This window comes from Drosophila gunungcola (genome assembly GCF_025200985.1).
Source record: "Drosophila gunungcola strain Sukarami chromosome 3L unlocalized genomic scaffold, Dgunungcola_SK_2 000003F, whole genome shotgun sequence".
Taxonomy (NCBI): domain Eukaryota; kingdom Metazoa; phylum Arthropoda; class Insecta; order Diptera; family Drosophilidae; genus Drosophila; species Drosophila gunungcola.
In genome coordinates this window covers 1,541,654-1,559,007 of record NW_026453179.1, presented here as the reverse complement: position 1 = coordinate 1,559,007, position 17,354 = coordinate 1,541,654, and the positions used below count along the sequence as shown (strand labels likewise).

At 39.2% G+C, this 17,354-nt stretch overlaps 1 protein-coding gene across 3 annotated transcripts in view; it reads left to right on the top strand.

Moving 5' to 3' along the window:
• The window catches only part of LOC128258802 (junctional adhesion molecule A), a 101,129-nt gene that overhangs the window by 73,324 nt on the left and 10,451 nt on the right, over positions 1-17,354 (top strand). For all 3 annotated transcript variants that reach the window (XM_052990694.1, XM_052990692.1, XM_052990693.1), the window contains exon 6: positions 199-367. In XM_052990694.1, coding sequence (XP_052846654.1) covers positions 199-367 — 169 coding nt within the window. The remainder of the gene's footprint in view (positions 1-198; positions 368-17,354) is intronic.

Sequence of the window (17,354 nt, the reverse complement as noted above, 5' to 3'; positions counted from 1 at the left end):
TATAATGCGACAATTTCCAGTTATTTACTAATTGCTGCCTGTGCCTTTTGTCAAATTTTTCCCTACCTTAAGGTGGGTCAAATATGAAATTAGGCACGACAGCCGTCGCAACAAGAAATTTGCTGTTTTGAACCCTCATTGTTTTTACATTATTGTGCGAATGTACTCACGATTCCACTGCTCCTCCTCCATTTGCAGGTCATTAATTATGATTCATCAAGGGGCGGCGTGTCGGTAATTACCGAAAAGGGCGATGTGACAACCTCATTTCTGCTCATACAGAATGCAGATCTGGCCGATTCGGGCAAATACTCCTGTGCGCCCTCCAATGCAGATGTGGCCAGTGTGCGTGTCCATGTCCTAAATGGTAAGTACCCACTCCCATTCCCCAAAATCCGGGCAGCCCAAATGGAGGGCCGTGCCCCCAAATTGTATCCATCCCCCCGGGCAAATACTCGACTGTCCCGCCCATGAAATGCTATTCGAAAGTGCGCTTACATTAACTGACAAACGAACCCGACAGCCATCCACTGCACTGCCATTTTGTTTTTTTTGTTGCGTTTCAGCTCCGGTGCACACAACAAAATGTAATGCTAAAATATTCAAACACTTAAAACTATGTTTTTCAACAAACTTTAATGCTAAAGAAATGCTTACAAAAGTTAGACAACCATTGTAAAATCCTTTACTTCCGTTTCCTTCAATTGCTTTTAAAATACTTAGGAATTAAATAAAAATGTTTTTAACATTACACTAAAAATACATGGATTAAACGGTATTTAATTTAAATATATTATACATCGTTATCTTTAAACATAGCTAACGACATTAACCAAAACGAGAACACTGTTAAATGATCTTTTTTTAATGTTAGGCAGATGCTTATATGTATTACTTACAGACTTTTTTTTTTCTTCAAGACATCGATTTTCTAAATTTATTTATATTTTCAGCTGACAAAAAAATAAGAATCTTCAAAAACATTGGCTGACATATATTAAAAGTATATATTTTAAATATTATTTCATATTTTCTTAAATAGGGTGGCTCATGAAAATTGTTTTCATATGATATCGTACTGGGGAAATCGATCAAATTGGAGACAAATAGAAACATTTGAAATTTTTAAATTCCACATTAATATATTAAAATCACGCATTGATTGATTTCTTGCTGTGTGACAAATTTTGGCCGCATTGCTTTTGCATCTGAATACATGTATCCGTGACAGGGCGTTGCCCAGCGGGACGTTTTATGAAGTCAAATGGACTTGGCCCCGGGACTGGACACCGGCCACCGACCATCGACCACCGACCTCTATCCCCCGATTCCTGATCCCCTGATTCCCTGATCCCTAACCGCTGACCGCCTTGACCCACTGAAAGCGAACAGAGCTTGGCTTTCGACTGCAATTTCGGCTCATTTCCGCCTGCATGCCAGGATGCGGATGCCCGTGACTCTTTCACAATTGACCGGGTCCTTAATAAATTGTGCAGGAACTTAGTTCGCTTGATTTCCACCCGGACCATCGCCACCAACAAGAGTGCAGCAGCTCCGACAACAATCCCGCCAATCGTAGCTGGATTCGGTCCAATTTCGGCTTCAAGTTTTGATGCGACCCACGGGACTGGAGGGCGACGGGCTGACTGGCTGACGGGCTGAATGTTTTGTAGCGGGCTCGCAGCACATAATCGCATCAATTATGAGCAAATTAATTAGCACACTGCGGTTAATTGCAGTTAAGTGAGTGCCAGACAGAGAGTTCCAGGCTCTCGGGAAAGGATTTCCACCCATAAGCCGCGCCAAAGACGGATGCCGGCGACATTTACAAATTGCGATTGGGAAGTGGGAACTGGGAACTGGGACCGGTTGGGCAGAGGAATGGCTGCAATTTGCCAGCATAATCGCTTTCGATCGTCGTGGATTTGACACAGTTAAAATAAATTACGTAATTGTAAAGGCCAGCAAAGTAAGGGCAACACAACTGCGGTGGGGGGGAGGTCGTGGGTGTGTCCCTTCGACAATGACAGCGAATGCCATACAATTTGAACTTTGAAGGGGTGGACAGGAAAAGGAAATGAGGGGGGCACGTTTTTCAATCATGCTAACAGCACCATGGTGACCCCGACACCACGCCAACCACCGCCCACCGCTTTCCGCAAATGGACCGCAAATGGTAACGTGCGGAAATCCATGCTGTTGCCATTGTAAACGTTTGCCAGCCATTATGCATGAATGCATAGAAATAGAAAATAGCGGGAAAAGCGGGAAATCGGGAAAGCGGCGAGCTGCTTTTCCCAGCAGCCAGGTGCTCCGGGGCGGGCACGCGCAGGGTCGATAGTGGGTTAACAAACAAAATAATAAAGCAACAGTGCCACCATACAAACGAGCGAAAAACCGCGTACCGTGAAAAAAAAACTAAAAATGGTCACGGGATATACGATATTGCACTTCTCCGGAACTTCTAAGCGAGCATGCGATTAGCTGTAGTGCGGAATCTGCTGTATGTTGCTATTCAGCAACTGTTTACAAAATTTAAGACATGGCTTTAATGGTTTGATATTTTAAATAAAGCGTTGACCACTTGTTAACACCATTTTACAACTTAATAACGACGGTAAACTACAAATTTCAATAATGTTAAATGGGTACATTTTTTTATCAACTTCTTTAAACACTTTAGAATAAGAATTGCTTGCTTTTTGAAAAGGGCCAATCATATTAATGAACATTTAATAACAAAAGGACCATTCAAAAGGACCATCAATTTAACATTTAATTGAACAAGAAAGGAAGGAAGCTTCGGCAAGCCAATATTTAAATTCTCGTTCACACCAATTATTCGATCGTTCGTATGGCAGTTTTATGATATGGTTTTCCGAATTAAATAAAATTAAATGCGTTAATCTAAACTATTAAACCATTACTATGTCAAAAAGAATTTTTCAAATAAAAATTGAAAATTAGAGAAAATGAAAAAGTAACAAGCAACGAATAAATTAAATAAAAAATTAAAAAACATCAAAACTATAGTTTTTTTTCTCTCGAAAGATAATTTTAGCATCGTTTGGATAGTTTAGATCGCGCGATAAATTTAATTGAGAGAATTAATTCAAACTCATTTTCACAGACGAGTAGTTGAAAACCTACCCACAATATTTTGGTAAATCTCTTGTTTTGCATGTTACACAATAAAGCAATAAAATATTTATGCTGAGATTAGCACTCAGCCACTTGGTTTTTAGCAAAGCGTGTGTCCTTTGTTTTTGTAACAATTAAGGATATTGAAAAACTATTTGTAATGCAGTTTAACAAATCGGAAATATGTTGTGAACAAAATGAGTTTTATTTGGCTGCTTTGCTTATTTGTTGTGGTGTGATGCCCCTTGGGCTGTTTGAACAAAAGCTTTGTCCAGTGTTATCTGGATAAAAATCAGATTATCTGAATGGATTTGGCTCCTCAAATTCGCCTTCGCCTGCGTTTGGCCTCAATGAGTCTCAATGGGTCGAAGGCCACTCGAATTCAAGCGTTAAGGACAGAAACAAGGGCCTCGTGTTGTGACAGGCAAACAAAACGCAGACGGGAAGTTGGCTCTAGGCATGGCCCTGTCAATTGTCCATTTACCAGTCCCAGTTGTCAGGCCCTAAGAAATGTCCATCAGACGTCACACACTCCTTCGGGCCAGGATATGCATAGATCATCGTAGCTATCCAGATGCATTTCTTTGTCGAGTCTCACACGGTTAAACGAAAAAGGCAGTGGTCAGCAGACCAAATTGGAGAAAAAAAAACTTTGAGGTGTCTTTAAAACTTATTAAATTTAATTTTTAATTTATTTATTACTTAAGAGTCGTGTGTTTACCTCTGAAATGATTTCGTATTAAACAATAAAACTTCAGGTTTGAAAGCTGGCCAGTCGTAAATCTGTACTCTGTTTTTCTAAATATTTTTTTTTTAAGAGATCAACAGGGTTGAGAAAAAGTATTGTACTGTTTCATTAACTTATTGATTTAAACTTTAACACAATAATATTTAAATTTAAAATATGGAATGGAAACAATTTTTTTTTTAATTACTTTTAATTGTAAAATAATTTTCTTTATACCTTTTAAAAATGTTTGGTACCATTGAGCTTATAAATCTGTAAAATAAATAAATATGATGGAAGGATTAGAAGGATGGAAGGATTAGAGACCTGTCAGAAGCACAACATGTGGAGCATCTTCCTAGGGGATCTGCCAAATTGAATTTCGCGGGAGCCACATTAGTGGTCATTCCGATAGCCCGGGTGCTTCCATTAAATTTGCCAGAGAAACCACAGCCGAAAAGCACTGTGCGTTCACCGCCTTTGGAGCGATTGCATTGGATGTGCCTGTCAATCAGGGAACAATTGGGTAAATCAGGACTGCGTGTGCTGTCCATCCACGCTGCGTAGTCGGAATGCCTAAGCAGGTTGTTTGCCTTATTTGCTGACGATGATTTCGATGCATCCTTGCAGGCTGGAGATTGGGAGGGGGGCGGCCGCCTGCTCCATCTGGCTCCATTCAATTATGGCCAAGCAGAGGAGGGGAGATCAGGTGACTCGTGGCTCGGCATATTGATATTTGTGCGACGCACAATGCTGCCTTCGCAGTTTACACTTGAGAAATCAAACGGAAGCCCCGACAAATGTCCTGCCATCTGAGCCCTCCCTGAAAACCTGCAAAAAAAAAAAGAAGACAGGAAAACCCCGAGAAAAGTAAGGTTCGAGTTTCGATTTATTTTCGCCAGTTTGAAAATTCGTTGGCTATTTGTGTAGCGCTATTGTTGGTTGCACATCAAATGGCAAGCGACTCAGGGCAGATCAAGGAAAGTGTGAGAAGTTAAGGCCTTGACCTGATTTCCGTTCGAAAAACACCAGGAAAATCCCCTAGTTCGCTGCACGTATCGAAAATTCACCGGAATGGAATGTCCTGCTAAACACACACACACACAAGCGACCAACTACCGACTAGGGACGCCCGAAATCCTTTAGTCAAGTTTCGCAGGATGGCGAACTTATTCCACTCCGTGTGCTCGACAGCGTTGTGTGCTGCAGATTAGCTTTGTATTTTGTCACAGGAAATTACATTGCGCCTTAAGGATGCCGTAGCGCAAAAATTTCGTTTCATTGTTTGCACGTTTGTAGTTGTGTCCGCCGCTGACTGAGTGCCCGACCTCTTGATCCTGGTCTTTGGTCCACATCCCATGGCTAGTCCGGGTCCTGGTCCGAGTCCTGTCTTCGCCAAACTCAATCCCCTGGCATGCACTGCTGCGAAATGCAGGTACACGAGTCTAGAAAAATCTTACTGATTAACGAATGCCTTCCATATTTTACATCTTTAAATGGAAAAGTTCTTTAAGTTTAAATATTATTAAAATCAAATAATAAATAGTACACAATTATAATAAGGATCCCTAAAAAGTCTCAAATTACTTAGGTAAGTTAGAAAACTTATGAGAGCTTTAATACAAGTGACATTATTTTACTAAAGCTTATTTTCGTGGTTATTGTAAATATTTGTTTGGTAATTCTTAAAAAATATTTTTCACATTTAAAATATTTATTAAAGAATGGCAACTCGAAATAATGAAATACTAGAGTTTTGTTTAAATAATGAAAAATAGTAATATGATAGAAAACAAAAAGACTTCTTGCCAAATTTAGTTGTTCTTGGCTGAGATATTCCTGATAAATTCCTTATATTTTGATGCTCAAACCCCCTTTTCTCGGTGTAGTTCTCAGGTATGCGCCTTTGCCTTCTTTCGCCTCTAATCGTGTGTACGTGTGCCACTGAAGTTGGTGTGAGTTCTCGGGTTCGAACACATGGAAAAGGAGAAGCCAGCCAACTGTCCACCTGCCCTCCATTCCTGCCCCATTAGTCTGTACATTAGGAGTCAACACTTCCTGTGTGGATGAGTCCGTGTGAATGTGACGCACTGTTGTTGCTGCAGCTAGTTTGGAATTCCGGTAACACAATTTAATACAAGCTACAGCAAATTGCACCGGCAAGATGTGTGTATTTAAATGGCAATGATGACTGTTTGCTGATAGTCGCTAACAATTACACTGAGAAAAATACGAGCTAGTCTTTAATTTTCTGTGTTAGAGATAGTGATGCTAACGGTGTTGAATGGCTGGCCTCTCATGATTAATTATTTTGTAAAGTCTTTATTTTTGAGCATGTTGGAATAATTTTTTATATACATTTAGCATTTTAAAAAAGGTTAAAGGGACTAAATAAGACAGAACTATTAATTTAAAAAGGTTAGTTAAATGAATAAATCCCTGAATTAAATTTTATAGAATGAGAATTTTAACCATTTGCATCAGAATTTAAGATAATTCAAATAACAAAACTACATTGACTGGAATTATTTAATCGGAAATCAAGTATTTTAAACCCTCCTTCAAAACTCATAAAATGAGTATCGTGAAATCTGTCATTAAAGATACGCACAAAGACTACCAATTTACTGATTTTTTTTTATGATTTATCCCCAGTGTACCTTACCAAATCTTATGCCTGGAAAAACTTTATCCATAACTTATGATAACATTTCCGTGTGTGCGTTTCCACATCGAAGCTTTGCCACCACCACACACTTAGAGCCTTCGCTTCATGCATAGTCAATCCTCAGAGATTGCCGAGTAACATAATTTGTGCCATGTTGAACAACGGGCAAAGCCAAGTAGGAAAATTGGAAGTTGGGAGACGAAGGAGACTGCGACCGCAGACCAACCCGAATTTTTGGCCACAGCCACTGGGAAAGTCGAGTTGGGAACTCTGGGTCGGCAGTTTAACTCCATCACTGCCCCCAAAAAAAGGGGCTAAAATCTGGGGGAGCTGGCAAGCAAATCCGCAGCTAATAATATACGGCTTTTGTTTATTAGATTCATACATTTTCTAGCCAAGTTTTGATGCATATGCGTACGTGGGTGGATATTCTACCATCGTGTGTTTCAGATTTCTCCCATTATGTTTACTTTTATGGCCGCACTGCGTGCCCGAGTACCCAAATTCCCGAAAAAAAATAATAAAATAGAATTCCATCTTCGAGCCGCCACTCGAAGTGATTTTAATAAAATTACCAAAGCGTGTAGGTAAAAACAACTTGGAGCAAAGCAGCTTGCTGAGCGGCATGTAAATCCTGGACAGAAATCGCTGCCGTTGGCAGAAAATCGCTGCCTTCGACCTATGATGAAATCGGGCCAAATTGCATGATTTACGTAATGGAATAAATAAAATAAATTGCTTAATTTACTGATAAATTACATGAGCAGCACAGCATACGTAAGTTTGCCGTGACATATGTGGGTGTTAGTAGTAGGCTGGTTTAGATGGTGATTGGGTAGTTCAGAGGATGAGTGACTCAGGGTGTCATAGTTACACATACAACATCGGGGGTTTTTTGAGCAGGGCCTTTGTTTTCCATTGTTTGTTCCTGCATTTTTACTTTGGCACATTTTACGAGATTAATTTCGTTGCCCGGGCAATACCTTTGGTAGGTGGCGGTGGGTCAGGTGGGTCAGGTGGGGGTTATTTGGGCCTAAGTGGGAGGCCAGTGGTCAGCTGCAGCCGCAATAACCACACACACACCCTCAGAAGAAAAATGGCAAACGGGACTACAGGCGTGTATACGACGACTACTTAGCCCACACAAACGTAAACGCACCTGGCTCCTCCGTCGGCCCTATCCTCATGCTCCTCCGCCTCCAATATTTACGAAAGATTTATGCCAAAAGCTAATTTCATGGAAAAACGTATTGTTCTCGTGTGTATTTTGAGGTCAGCATAAGCACTATTGCACTATTAGGCCGAAAGCGTTCAGTTCGCTGGCCAGGCCTTTGTTGTTTCGGCCACGTTATTGCCGCCCGACTTGACCCAAATCTAATTATTTATGTTAATCGCTCTCCGAAGCCTGTACAGCGCTATATATCAAAACCGAACATTTATTCCCTGCCCACGTTATCATAAGATTGCTTATATATATTTAATGAGGGAAACTGGTGCACTTGACAAAATTCAATTATTAGTGGCAGTCCTCTGCCAACTTTAAATCGTGGCTTAAGAAGTTCGGTGTAAATGAGCTCATAACAGAGTGGCTGCAATGATGGGAAACGTTCGAAGTTCCGAGCTGGGCAAACTAATCGAAAGTCAGGACACTCCAGGTCACTGGGCAAAAGTATAATCACACCAGTAGAAGAGTAAAGTAGCAGCGACACAGCCAACTTGTGCAATCTGGCAGGGCTAATCTCAAAGGATGCTGTGTGTCCTGGCAAAGTCATCCCAACATATTGGCCCTCTATCAATGTATCTGGTCGGTTGCACTCCCCCCTCTGCCCTCTGCCCTCTGCCGTGCCCCTTCTCCCCTCGAAACCCATTTGAATTTTCAATTGAAATCAAGTCTTAATGTTACCCAACTGTCCAGGGATCGAGACAGCCACCAAATCCTAACTAGCTGCCCAAAATTACAGCTGGACTCATTTATGGCCCGAACGGATATCAAAATTTAATTAAATTTTCATTTTCAATTTCGCAGCTGTCTCTTTCGTGTGTGGGTGTGCGGGTGTGCGGGGGTGGTGGTTTAAGTAGCCAGCAGAACTCAATTTTTTTTCAAAAACTAGAATTCAAATTGAGGACATGCACAAAACTCAATTATGACAACTGAAACGGGCCAGCAAAAAAACAAGATGAAAAAATCGACATAAAGACAAAGGGGTGCGGAATCGATGCAGAAAAATGTCGATTATCCAGCTTGGGGGTGAGCATTTTTCATCGTGTATTTTGTCATTTCCAAATTTGTCACATGACGTGAGGCAGCAACAACTTGCTCTGGCATAATGTTGACTCTGGCACTAATGTCACATTCCCCTTCCATATCCTAAATCCCAATTCCCTGCCAAATGCCATTCCCAATCCCAGCGAATTCCCTTTGGCAACCGAGTCGCCCTGTGTCGCTCTGGGGATTTTAACGAATGTGATTTGAAAATCAAGTTTTTGCGCAAATTGTGAAAACGAATAAAAGGCATCAATCATTCAGTCGAGCATCGAGTGAGCTGGAGTGTATAGTAAATGTCACTGCCATGGTTTGGCCAGCTGAATAATGCCGCAGTTTTGGCGAAGAGGAATCCTGGACAGGACTGGATGGGACAGAACATGACAGGAGTCGGTGGACTTCCGCTTGCCGGGCCATTTCCGCCGGCCACTAAGCGCCCTGCTCAATATGCCAGGTCCTGGGCCGCAGGTCCTTCGTCTATCTGTGAGTCCTTGTCCAGTAGTCGGTAGACGGTAGTCAGTAGTCCTGGAGTTCATGAGCGTGTGCATTTATGCGCTGATCCCCTTTTGCGAATTCCCTTTCACTGCAGTCTGCTCTGCCATATTAACGAAGTTAAGCCAGCACATCGGGTGCTAACGTATATTTACTCCGTTTCTAATGAGATTTCCAGGCACTAATAGAAACGAAGGTGCACACAGAGAAAATGGGACCTTAAGACCTTTATGGAAAAATAATTGAATTTTTACACTTATACTTCAATTTACTACTTTTAAACTTTAGAAATTAACTAACATTTCCAACGTTGCAAGAAGTCAATAAACGAGCTTATTAAACTTTTAATTTATTGATAGTATCATTAATTTGCTTATTAAAGTACCAAACAAATATTTATTAAACTAAAATATTCATTTTAATTATAACTACTTTAGATAATCAAAGTATTTTTTAAATTAAACCACGAAAAAATGTAAATAAAATAAATCAATTTTGTTAAATTAGTTATTCTTTTTAATATCTTAACTGTGTTAAAATTTTATTCATTTTTTATTTATAAATTCAAATGGAAATTAATATTTTTCCTAAGTTTTTTCTCTGTAACTTGTTCAGCTCATAAACAGCAAATTCATGAATACTCATTGCATAAACTTTAATTTGTTCTGCGAATAAATGTGTGTTTATTTGTGTGGCTTGTATGCCTCAATTTGTTGGCAGTCTTGTTTTGGGAGGATGATGTTTCTGCCGATGCCGGATTTGCCCTTCGGCTTTCACCTTTGGCTTTATTACCCAACTGGTTTCCATAGAATTTCCACTCTAAGGAAAAATACCTGCTGGGCGGCTTTGACTTTTTGCACAGGTGACACATTCGCTTGTAGGGCGCTTTGATTATACCAAACGAACCGAAAACCGTTAGTAAAGTCGGTATTTTGGCCCGGTCCAAGCTGCTCGCCAGATTATGTCTCTGTCAAATGGTAAATGGCAATTTGTCTGCCAGACTTTTTGGTGTTTATTGGATTTTATTTCGCTGCCCCTTGGGGGGTTCCAAAAATTGCATTTGCTTTATTAATTAAGTACCAATCTACGCTTGCAATTCAATTACGAAATGCACAGCCACTCTCTTGTTATTGAAAACACACACTTCTACCTTTTATTAATTGTTTGTTTGGTCACACACTGACACAAACAAAAGAGAAGACCAAATTCTGCTGAATACAGACAAATATTCCTGCTGAAATACTATCAGAAAACAATAAAATTCAATTCTAATTTGAATTCATCGTTTTCTAAGGAATTTGTTTGGCTCTTGCTTCTTTGACGGTACGTTTTCTCTTATATGTGAACTTTCAATTGTTGTAGAGTCAATAAAGGAGAGAATTCGAGCCAAAAGAATTTATTCATATTTTTGTTTATAGACACCATAAAATTGCAATTAAGAGCATTCCGTTTTTAAAGTTGTTGTTTGTAAGGGACGAGAATTTGAGTTATTTTAAATTTTAAATTTCTTAGCAAGCCATGGTTAATTATAAATTCAACTACTATTGGTCCTTTTGTGTTTTTTTTTGTGGGTAACAACAAAGAGTTCCAATGTGCTTTAAAATTTTCTAAGTTTATATTTAAGTTTATATACGCTAGATCGACTCGGCAATTGATCCTGATCAAGAATATGTATACTTTATATAGTTGGAAACGAGTCCTTCTACCTGTTACATACTTTTCAACAAATACAATATACCCTTTAACTCTATGAGTAGTGGGTATAAAAACCGTTTATTTCTGTGAAAAATTCTTTAAAAATATATAAATCAAATAAAGAAAATTATGGGTCCCTCTCTTAAATATTAAATATTTGATATAAAGGTTAAAAGTTCCTAAAATGAATGTATACTTGGCTATCCCTTATTCGTAGTTTAGAACGGGCTTACAACCAAAAATTGAAAAGCTTTGTTTGGTGGTCATATCAATTCCTGTGGCTTGCCATAATTAAATGGGCGATCCTTCTGTTAGCCCTTTGATTCTGGGAGAAAACAAGTTTGAATTGGAATATGAACTATTTTTTTTAGTTGTTTCCGCTTAGATTCGACTGCCTGCCATCTGCCCACCTGCCCGGTGTTTGTGTTCTCCTGTCTATTACCAGAACTCACACAGCTTGCATCGCCGCTGCAGTGATGCATGCTCACCATTTTGTTTTTTATTTTTTCACGAGTGCAATGCAGTTTTTGACGCCGCTTTCTGCCTGAAAAAAAGGGCAGTTTTTCACTGTACGTGCAACATATTCAAAATTGAAACATGCAGAGTTGCCAGGCACCGCAATATTTTTTTTCCATCTGCGAATATACATCTCACGTGGAGACGAGCATGACGTACGCCAGGATGCAGGATTCAGGGTGCAGGAGGCGGAAGCGTCATTGTGTTGCACAAACAAATGCTTATGTTTTTGCTTATCCCAGCCAGCAGTCGCTTGCGAACTGCAATCTTGCCCAGATTGAAGGCCATTCTCCCGCTGCTCTGCAGGTAGATTTTTGCCACAAAATGGGAGAGGTGAAAATCCCAACTTTTGGCGGTCAGTTGCTTAATTGAAGGTTGCTCGGCTTCGAAATAAAAACTTATACTATAAAAAAAGGGATAGGAATCCTTGCCACCACAATCTTGCACAACACCACAAGCGTTTCGGGCATGATACTGAAATGTGCTCAAACTCAAAGGCATTTGCTTTTAATTAAAAATTTCCACTTGGCGAACTTTGGCGACCCGCTGGAAATTACTTACTGCCATCTACAGATACTCGGCAATTTGCCGGCATGGCATCATAACCGAAAGAAATGGCTGTATTACATATATATATATATGTATGTATTATATACATAATCAATTTAGCTATGCAATTTTAATTACAATTTGGGGGCGGGTCAGTGCACACATGCCACGCCCACTCTCCAAAAGGAGCGTGAGTGTAAATAGCTGCATAATGGAAAAGCCGTCGAGTCCCCGAGTGCAACCACGCCCCCTGTGTCCTTCGGCCCATTTGACAGACAGTGTCTGCGAAAAGTTAATACACATGACGTGCAACAAATTATATTTATCGTGCATCGGCAAGCATCAAATTATCAGGGTACACCGCCAACCGCAGCGACTAGCGCAAGGATCCCGGTGTCTCATCGACATCCCCGTGATCCTTGTCGCCGTCGCAAATTGATGCTTAAGGACAATTTTCACTTCATTACGCGCTGCCTGTTCCATTCCTCTTCCATTCTTCTTTTTCGGAGCACTTCAAATGGGTATCAGGGGTGTAGTTGACCCAGGCAAAAGGTTTGCACCAGGTAAACTCTACCGTTTGGTTGCCTAAAATGAACGTTAAGAATAAACATTATAAAAATATAAATTTGGTAATCAATGAAACAATTACTACTATTTAATGCAAGTGCTCAAATATTTCAAATTTTAAAAACGTATTGCACTAAAGTTACTTGAAAGTCTATATATCTATATATATATATTATATAATAGTATTATATTTTTATAGACTTTTTCTTAATTTTCTTTTCTTATATATTAACTTTTAGCGATAGAAGCCACAATTTTCCTCCCATTCCTAAATCGAAAGTATCCACCAGTCCAATCCCTTGAATATCATATTTATTTATACAATTTACTTTGCTTGAACGAAATTTTTTTCCTGTGGCTGGCTTGATCCAAATTACTTAGCTTCTTGAGCAGCGCAAGTGTGGCTGGGAAAACCTTACAGCCCACAACAAAAAACATCAGCAACGGGAAACTCTTACTTGTAAATATGCAGAAGAAGCCGCTGCAGTTATTGCCACCGTGAAATTACACTTTGGAAGCCCGGAGGCAAGGAAATGTTGACGCGCTTTGCGTGCTTTGGCGCACCTTGGCATGAATAATCTAATAAGGAAAAATGTCAGGGCGTATATCATTTAAAGGCAACCCAGCCACACTCGCACACACGCTCGACTGGCTTGCATAATTAATTGTGATTGATATAAGAAATTATTCGCCGGTGGCCAAACAGATGGCTGTGCCAAGTCAGGCCAAGACATGCTGAGAAAAGCCAAAAAGGGCGCAGTGAAAAATCATCTCGCAAACTGTCCCTAAAACCAAAGCCCATACAGACATTTATTCCAAACCACACATATGCTTATACCATTGGGGTTAAAATAAAATGTCTATAAATAAGAAATAATACAACATTATGAATTACTTTAATTCAAATAACTTTTCATCTCGAGCCGGAAAGAAAGGTCGATAAAAAATCAAATTACCACTAAAATTATTATTATTTAGTGTTTTAATAGCTTGCATATCTCACCATCTGGGCACACCAAATTGTAAGCTATTTCTGTGCCCGCGACTGTTCATATGGGGCGAGTGATCCGCACACCTGCACACGGCAAATGGGACATCATAAAGAAACTCAATTTGTTGCCGCTCGAGCGATTTGTTTGCCACGCAAATGAACGAAACGAGTGGTGGTAAAGGTGTGCCCTTAAGAGTGTGTGTGTGTATGCGTGCACGTGTGTGGGTGAGCGGATGCAGCGGAAAAAGGGAAACAAACAGAAAGGCAGCGCTGGCCATTTTAATTTATGTCGGATGGCAGCACTGTGCTAAGCTGCTTAACGCCACCAGCGGAATAAGAACCGGCAACCAGAAAGCAGCAAGAATTGCCGGGAAAATACTGGTAAAATGCTAGGAAAATGGCAGTGAAAAGGTCGCGGACTTGGGTCTACAAATAACCATAAAATATAGCAGCCGGCTTAAACAATGGCTGAGGGCGAGGACATGTGTGTGTGAGTGTGTGTTTGAATGCAGGGGTGTGAGATAATTCGCTAGCAAATTGAAAATAAACGCTCGGCTCTAACTAAAAAAGCTCTGCACACTTTTTCCTCGTTTGTTCAAATGTTTTTTTGTGTGAGCTTGGTCGGGAGGTGCTTACTTTTCAACAAAATGGGACACACACACACTCGCTTTGGCCAAGGAATATACGTATAAATATGTGTGTAGACCCGCTACGAAACGTGGCTTACTTACATTTTGTGGCATAGATTTCGGAAGTATTTGGAAAATTTGCAGAATAACAATGGCTTCTTTTATCCCTTTATAGAGTTTAAAAATGTTTTGCAAGAGAGAAAGGTCTTATTTAAACTGAATAAAAAACATTGTTTTATTCTCAAAAAATTATTGAATTCGGAAGAAAAGAAAAGAAAAAAAAAAAGAAAATGGAGTTCAATTTTCAAAAATTTAAAGGAAAAATGTTCTGTTCTTTTCTATGAATACCAAATGCCAAATACCAAATACCAACGCATTTAAATATACAAATTTTAAATATTTTAAGCTAGTCCCGTAAGCAGATCGTGCTGTTCCAAAAGTTGATGTTCCAATTCGTCCACACTAATATCTCCATGAATGACAGAAACGACTGGGCGACGTTCTTTAGAATCCCTACCGAAGAGCATTAAAGCCGGGAGTTTGTCCAACATAATTCCTTTGCCCATATAAGATGATTCGTAGGGGAGAAGACTCTTCAGTTAATCGGAGAATTCATTGGCACATTTTTGCCTAGTCAGATCCGTACCATATACAATGAAGAGTTTAGATAACCTCAGTCTTAAGAACGTGATGGCAAAAAATGTTGGTTAGAATGGTGCAAGTAAATTGCCAAGAGTTTGCTCTAATAGAAAACTGTGATTAAAAGTGTTCAATGGACTATAAGCTAAAGATACAAACCTGCTCAGCTGGCTGATTGCAAATTTTCAGATCTTTCAATCTTCTGGATTGGTATTATCTTGTCAAGGTCTTTTTTATTTTGTAAATTTTTTTTTTCACCAGAGTCTCAGACTCTTTCAAAGTGCTGCCTAATTTATTTTCCATATCACTTATATCCTAAGCTTTTCTTTCAATTAATTTTGAAAATTAATATTTGGAAATAAAAATATTAGAGTTTTCTCGTAAGAGTCATAGTTGTCCCAGCTCACTTGTATTTTGAATCTAATTACTCACTTCAGTTAAAAAATTAAGTAAGGCAAGATAAGCACATTGAAACATGAGTAAAACATAAAATTATTAAAATCAAAACACAATTTTTTTTAAGCACATTACTGACTTATTTATATTAAGAGTTTTTTTAAGGATAATTCACAAGTACTTTTACTAAATTTGTAAATTATTTATTTAGAGTGGCAACCGGTCAAGCAGTTTGGAAGAAAAATAATTTTTGGTGCGATCCGGACAGCACACTAAACCAAAAAAAACTGTTGAAAATAATTAAAAGCAGTGGCTTGACAGAAATTAAAAAAAAAAATGTGATAAGAGAGTGAGCGGGGAGCGCAAAAAAAATAAGCTTTATAAATAAGCGATAAGAAATGTTGAAAATCAATATTGAATTGGAATTTGCTCTACATTGAATCTAATCCTATGGGCTGATGCTAAAGCTATGCAAAAAATGCACGATTTATTAAAATATTTTTCTCAATAATGGGTTTCGCACAAGAATGCGGAATTCGGCAGAAAATAGTGTATGTTTATTATAAAATCTACTCAACCCTGTGATATTTATTAAATTTCATAATTTAAAGTGAATAACTAAATTTAGAAAATATTTGTGCCGTTTATTTTTTTGTAGAGAAAACTAGAGGCCTTAATTAATTGTATGCGGCGTTTTACTTAATTCGCTTTCACACATTGTAGGAGTATTCTAAAAAGGCCATTCACAAAACTGGCAGCATTTATGCTTCTATAAATAATAACATTAAAATGATTTGAATTTTTTTTATCTGAGATTTCAACTGGTCCCGTCCAAATTCCTCATTTAACATGAAGAATAAAACTGGCACATTGCGAGGTTAACCTTCTAAAAGTAAGATCGATTTGCGAGAATGTTTCTTGGCCTTGTTCCAATTGATTCTCTCTTATCGTTTGTGACTACTTCTGGACTAACTTTCTCGGGAAAACCCAAGTCGAAGTGCTAGTGCCCGCCTTTTTTTTCTGCGTCAGTGGATATCGAAATGTCACCGCAGTTTTCGCTTTGAGCCTGCTGGCTATCCAGCCGAGCTTAACCCATTCAAAGTTGCGTTTCCAATTTGTCCGGGCTTTCAATTTCAGATGGTCCAGACATTTGTACTATTTTCAAGTTGGACAAGCTAAAGTCCATGATTAAGCGCCTTGATAATGAAGCGAACGGAAATGCTTGTATATTTGTTCTAGGAATTTCCAATTTAAAGTTGAAAAAATATAGCAAACTTAAATAAGCAAACAAATGGCTAAGCAGGGTATGCTCAAAGGTGGGCGGGGGTGGATGAGGCAGGACCACGCCCACTTCTGGGGGCTCTCATTACCCACAACCAATAGCCAAGTGCACTCGCACACACATTTACACACATGAGCCACACTTTGCCGGCAGCACTTAATTACGAAACGGTTTTTTGGCCACGAGGAGCATCTGCTCCTTTTTCGTCCTAGATTGGGGGATTGGTGGTCCACTGTGGGGTTAAGGAGCGGGCTGCCTTTTCCCAGTTGCCTCGCTTTTCTTCCGCATAAGTGTGTGTGTGTGTGTGTGTGTGGGTTGGGGAAAGCAGCTGCTCCTTTTGCCAGCCATTCCGCTGTCAATTGCAACATGCATTGTATGTGCGCCACTGACGACGGCACCGACGTGGCTTAAAAGGGTTTTATTTTCTATACTCTTACACAGAGTGTTTTGGAAGAAAGAATAATGTATAAATCATGAGCAGATGCGCTTAGAATAAACAAGAAACCTTGAAGAGGATAGCTTTAGAGTATAAGTATTTCAATAATTTAGAAAAGCAAATTCATAACAAGATTAGAGAATTAATATTAACATGCACGGCAAAAAAATCTAAACAAAATTAAAACCAAATTGTCACCATTTTATATGTTTATACATATGAAGCGGTGCCACTGAAATCACTAGGGATTTAAAATGACTCACTCGGACGTTTGGTCTCAAAGTATAATACTTCTTAATACCTTTTTAAGTAATGTCAAGATCCTAGTGATTTCTGTAACACCCCCAATATATTTTATTTATT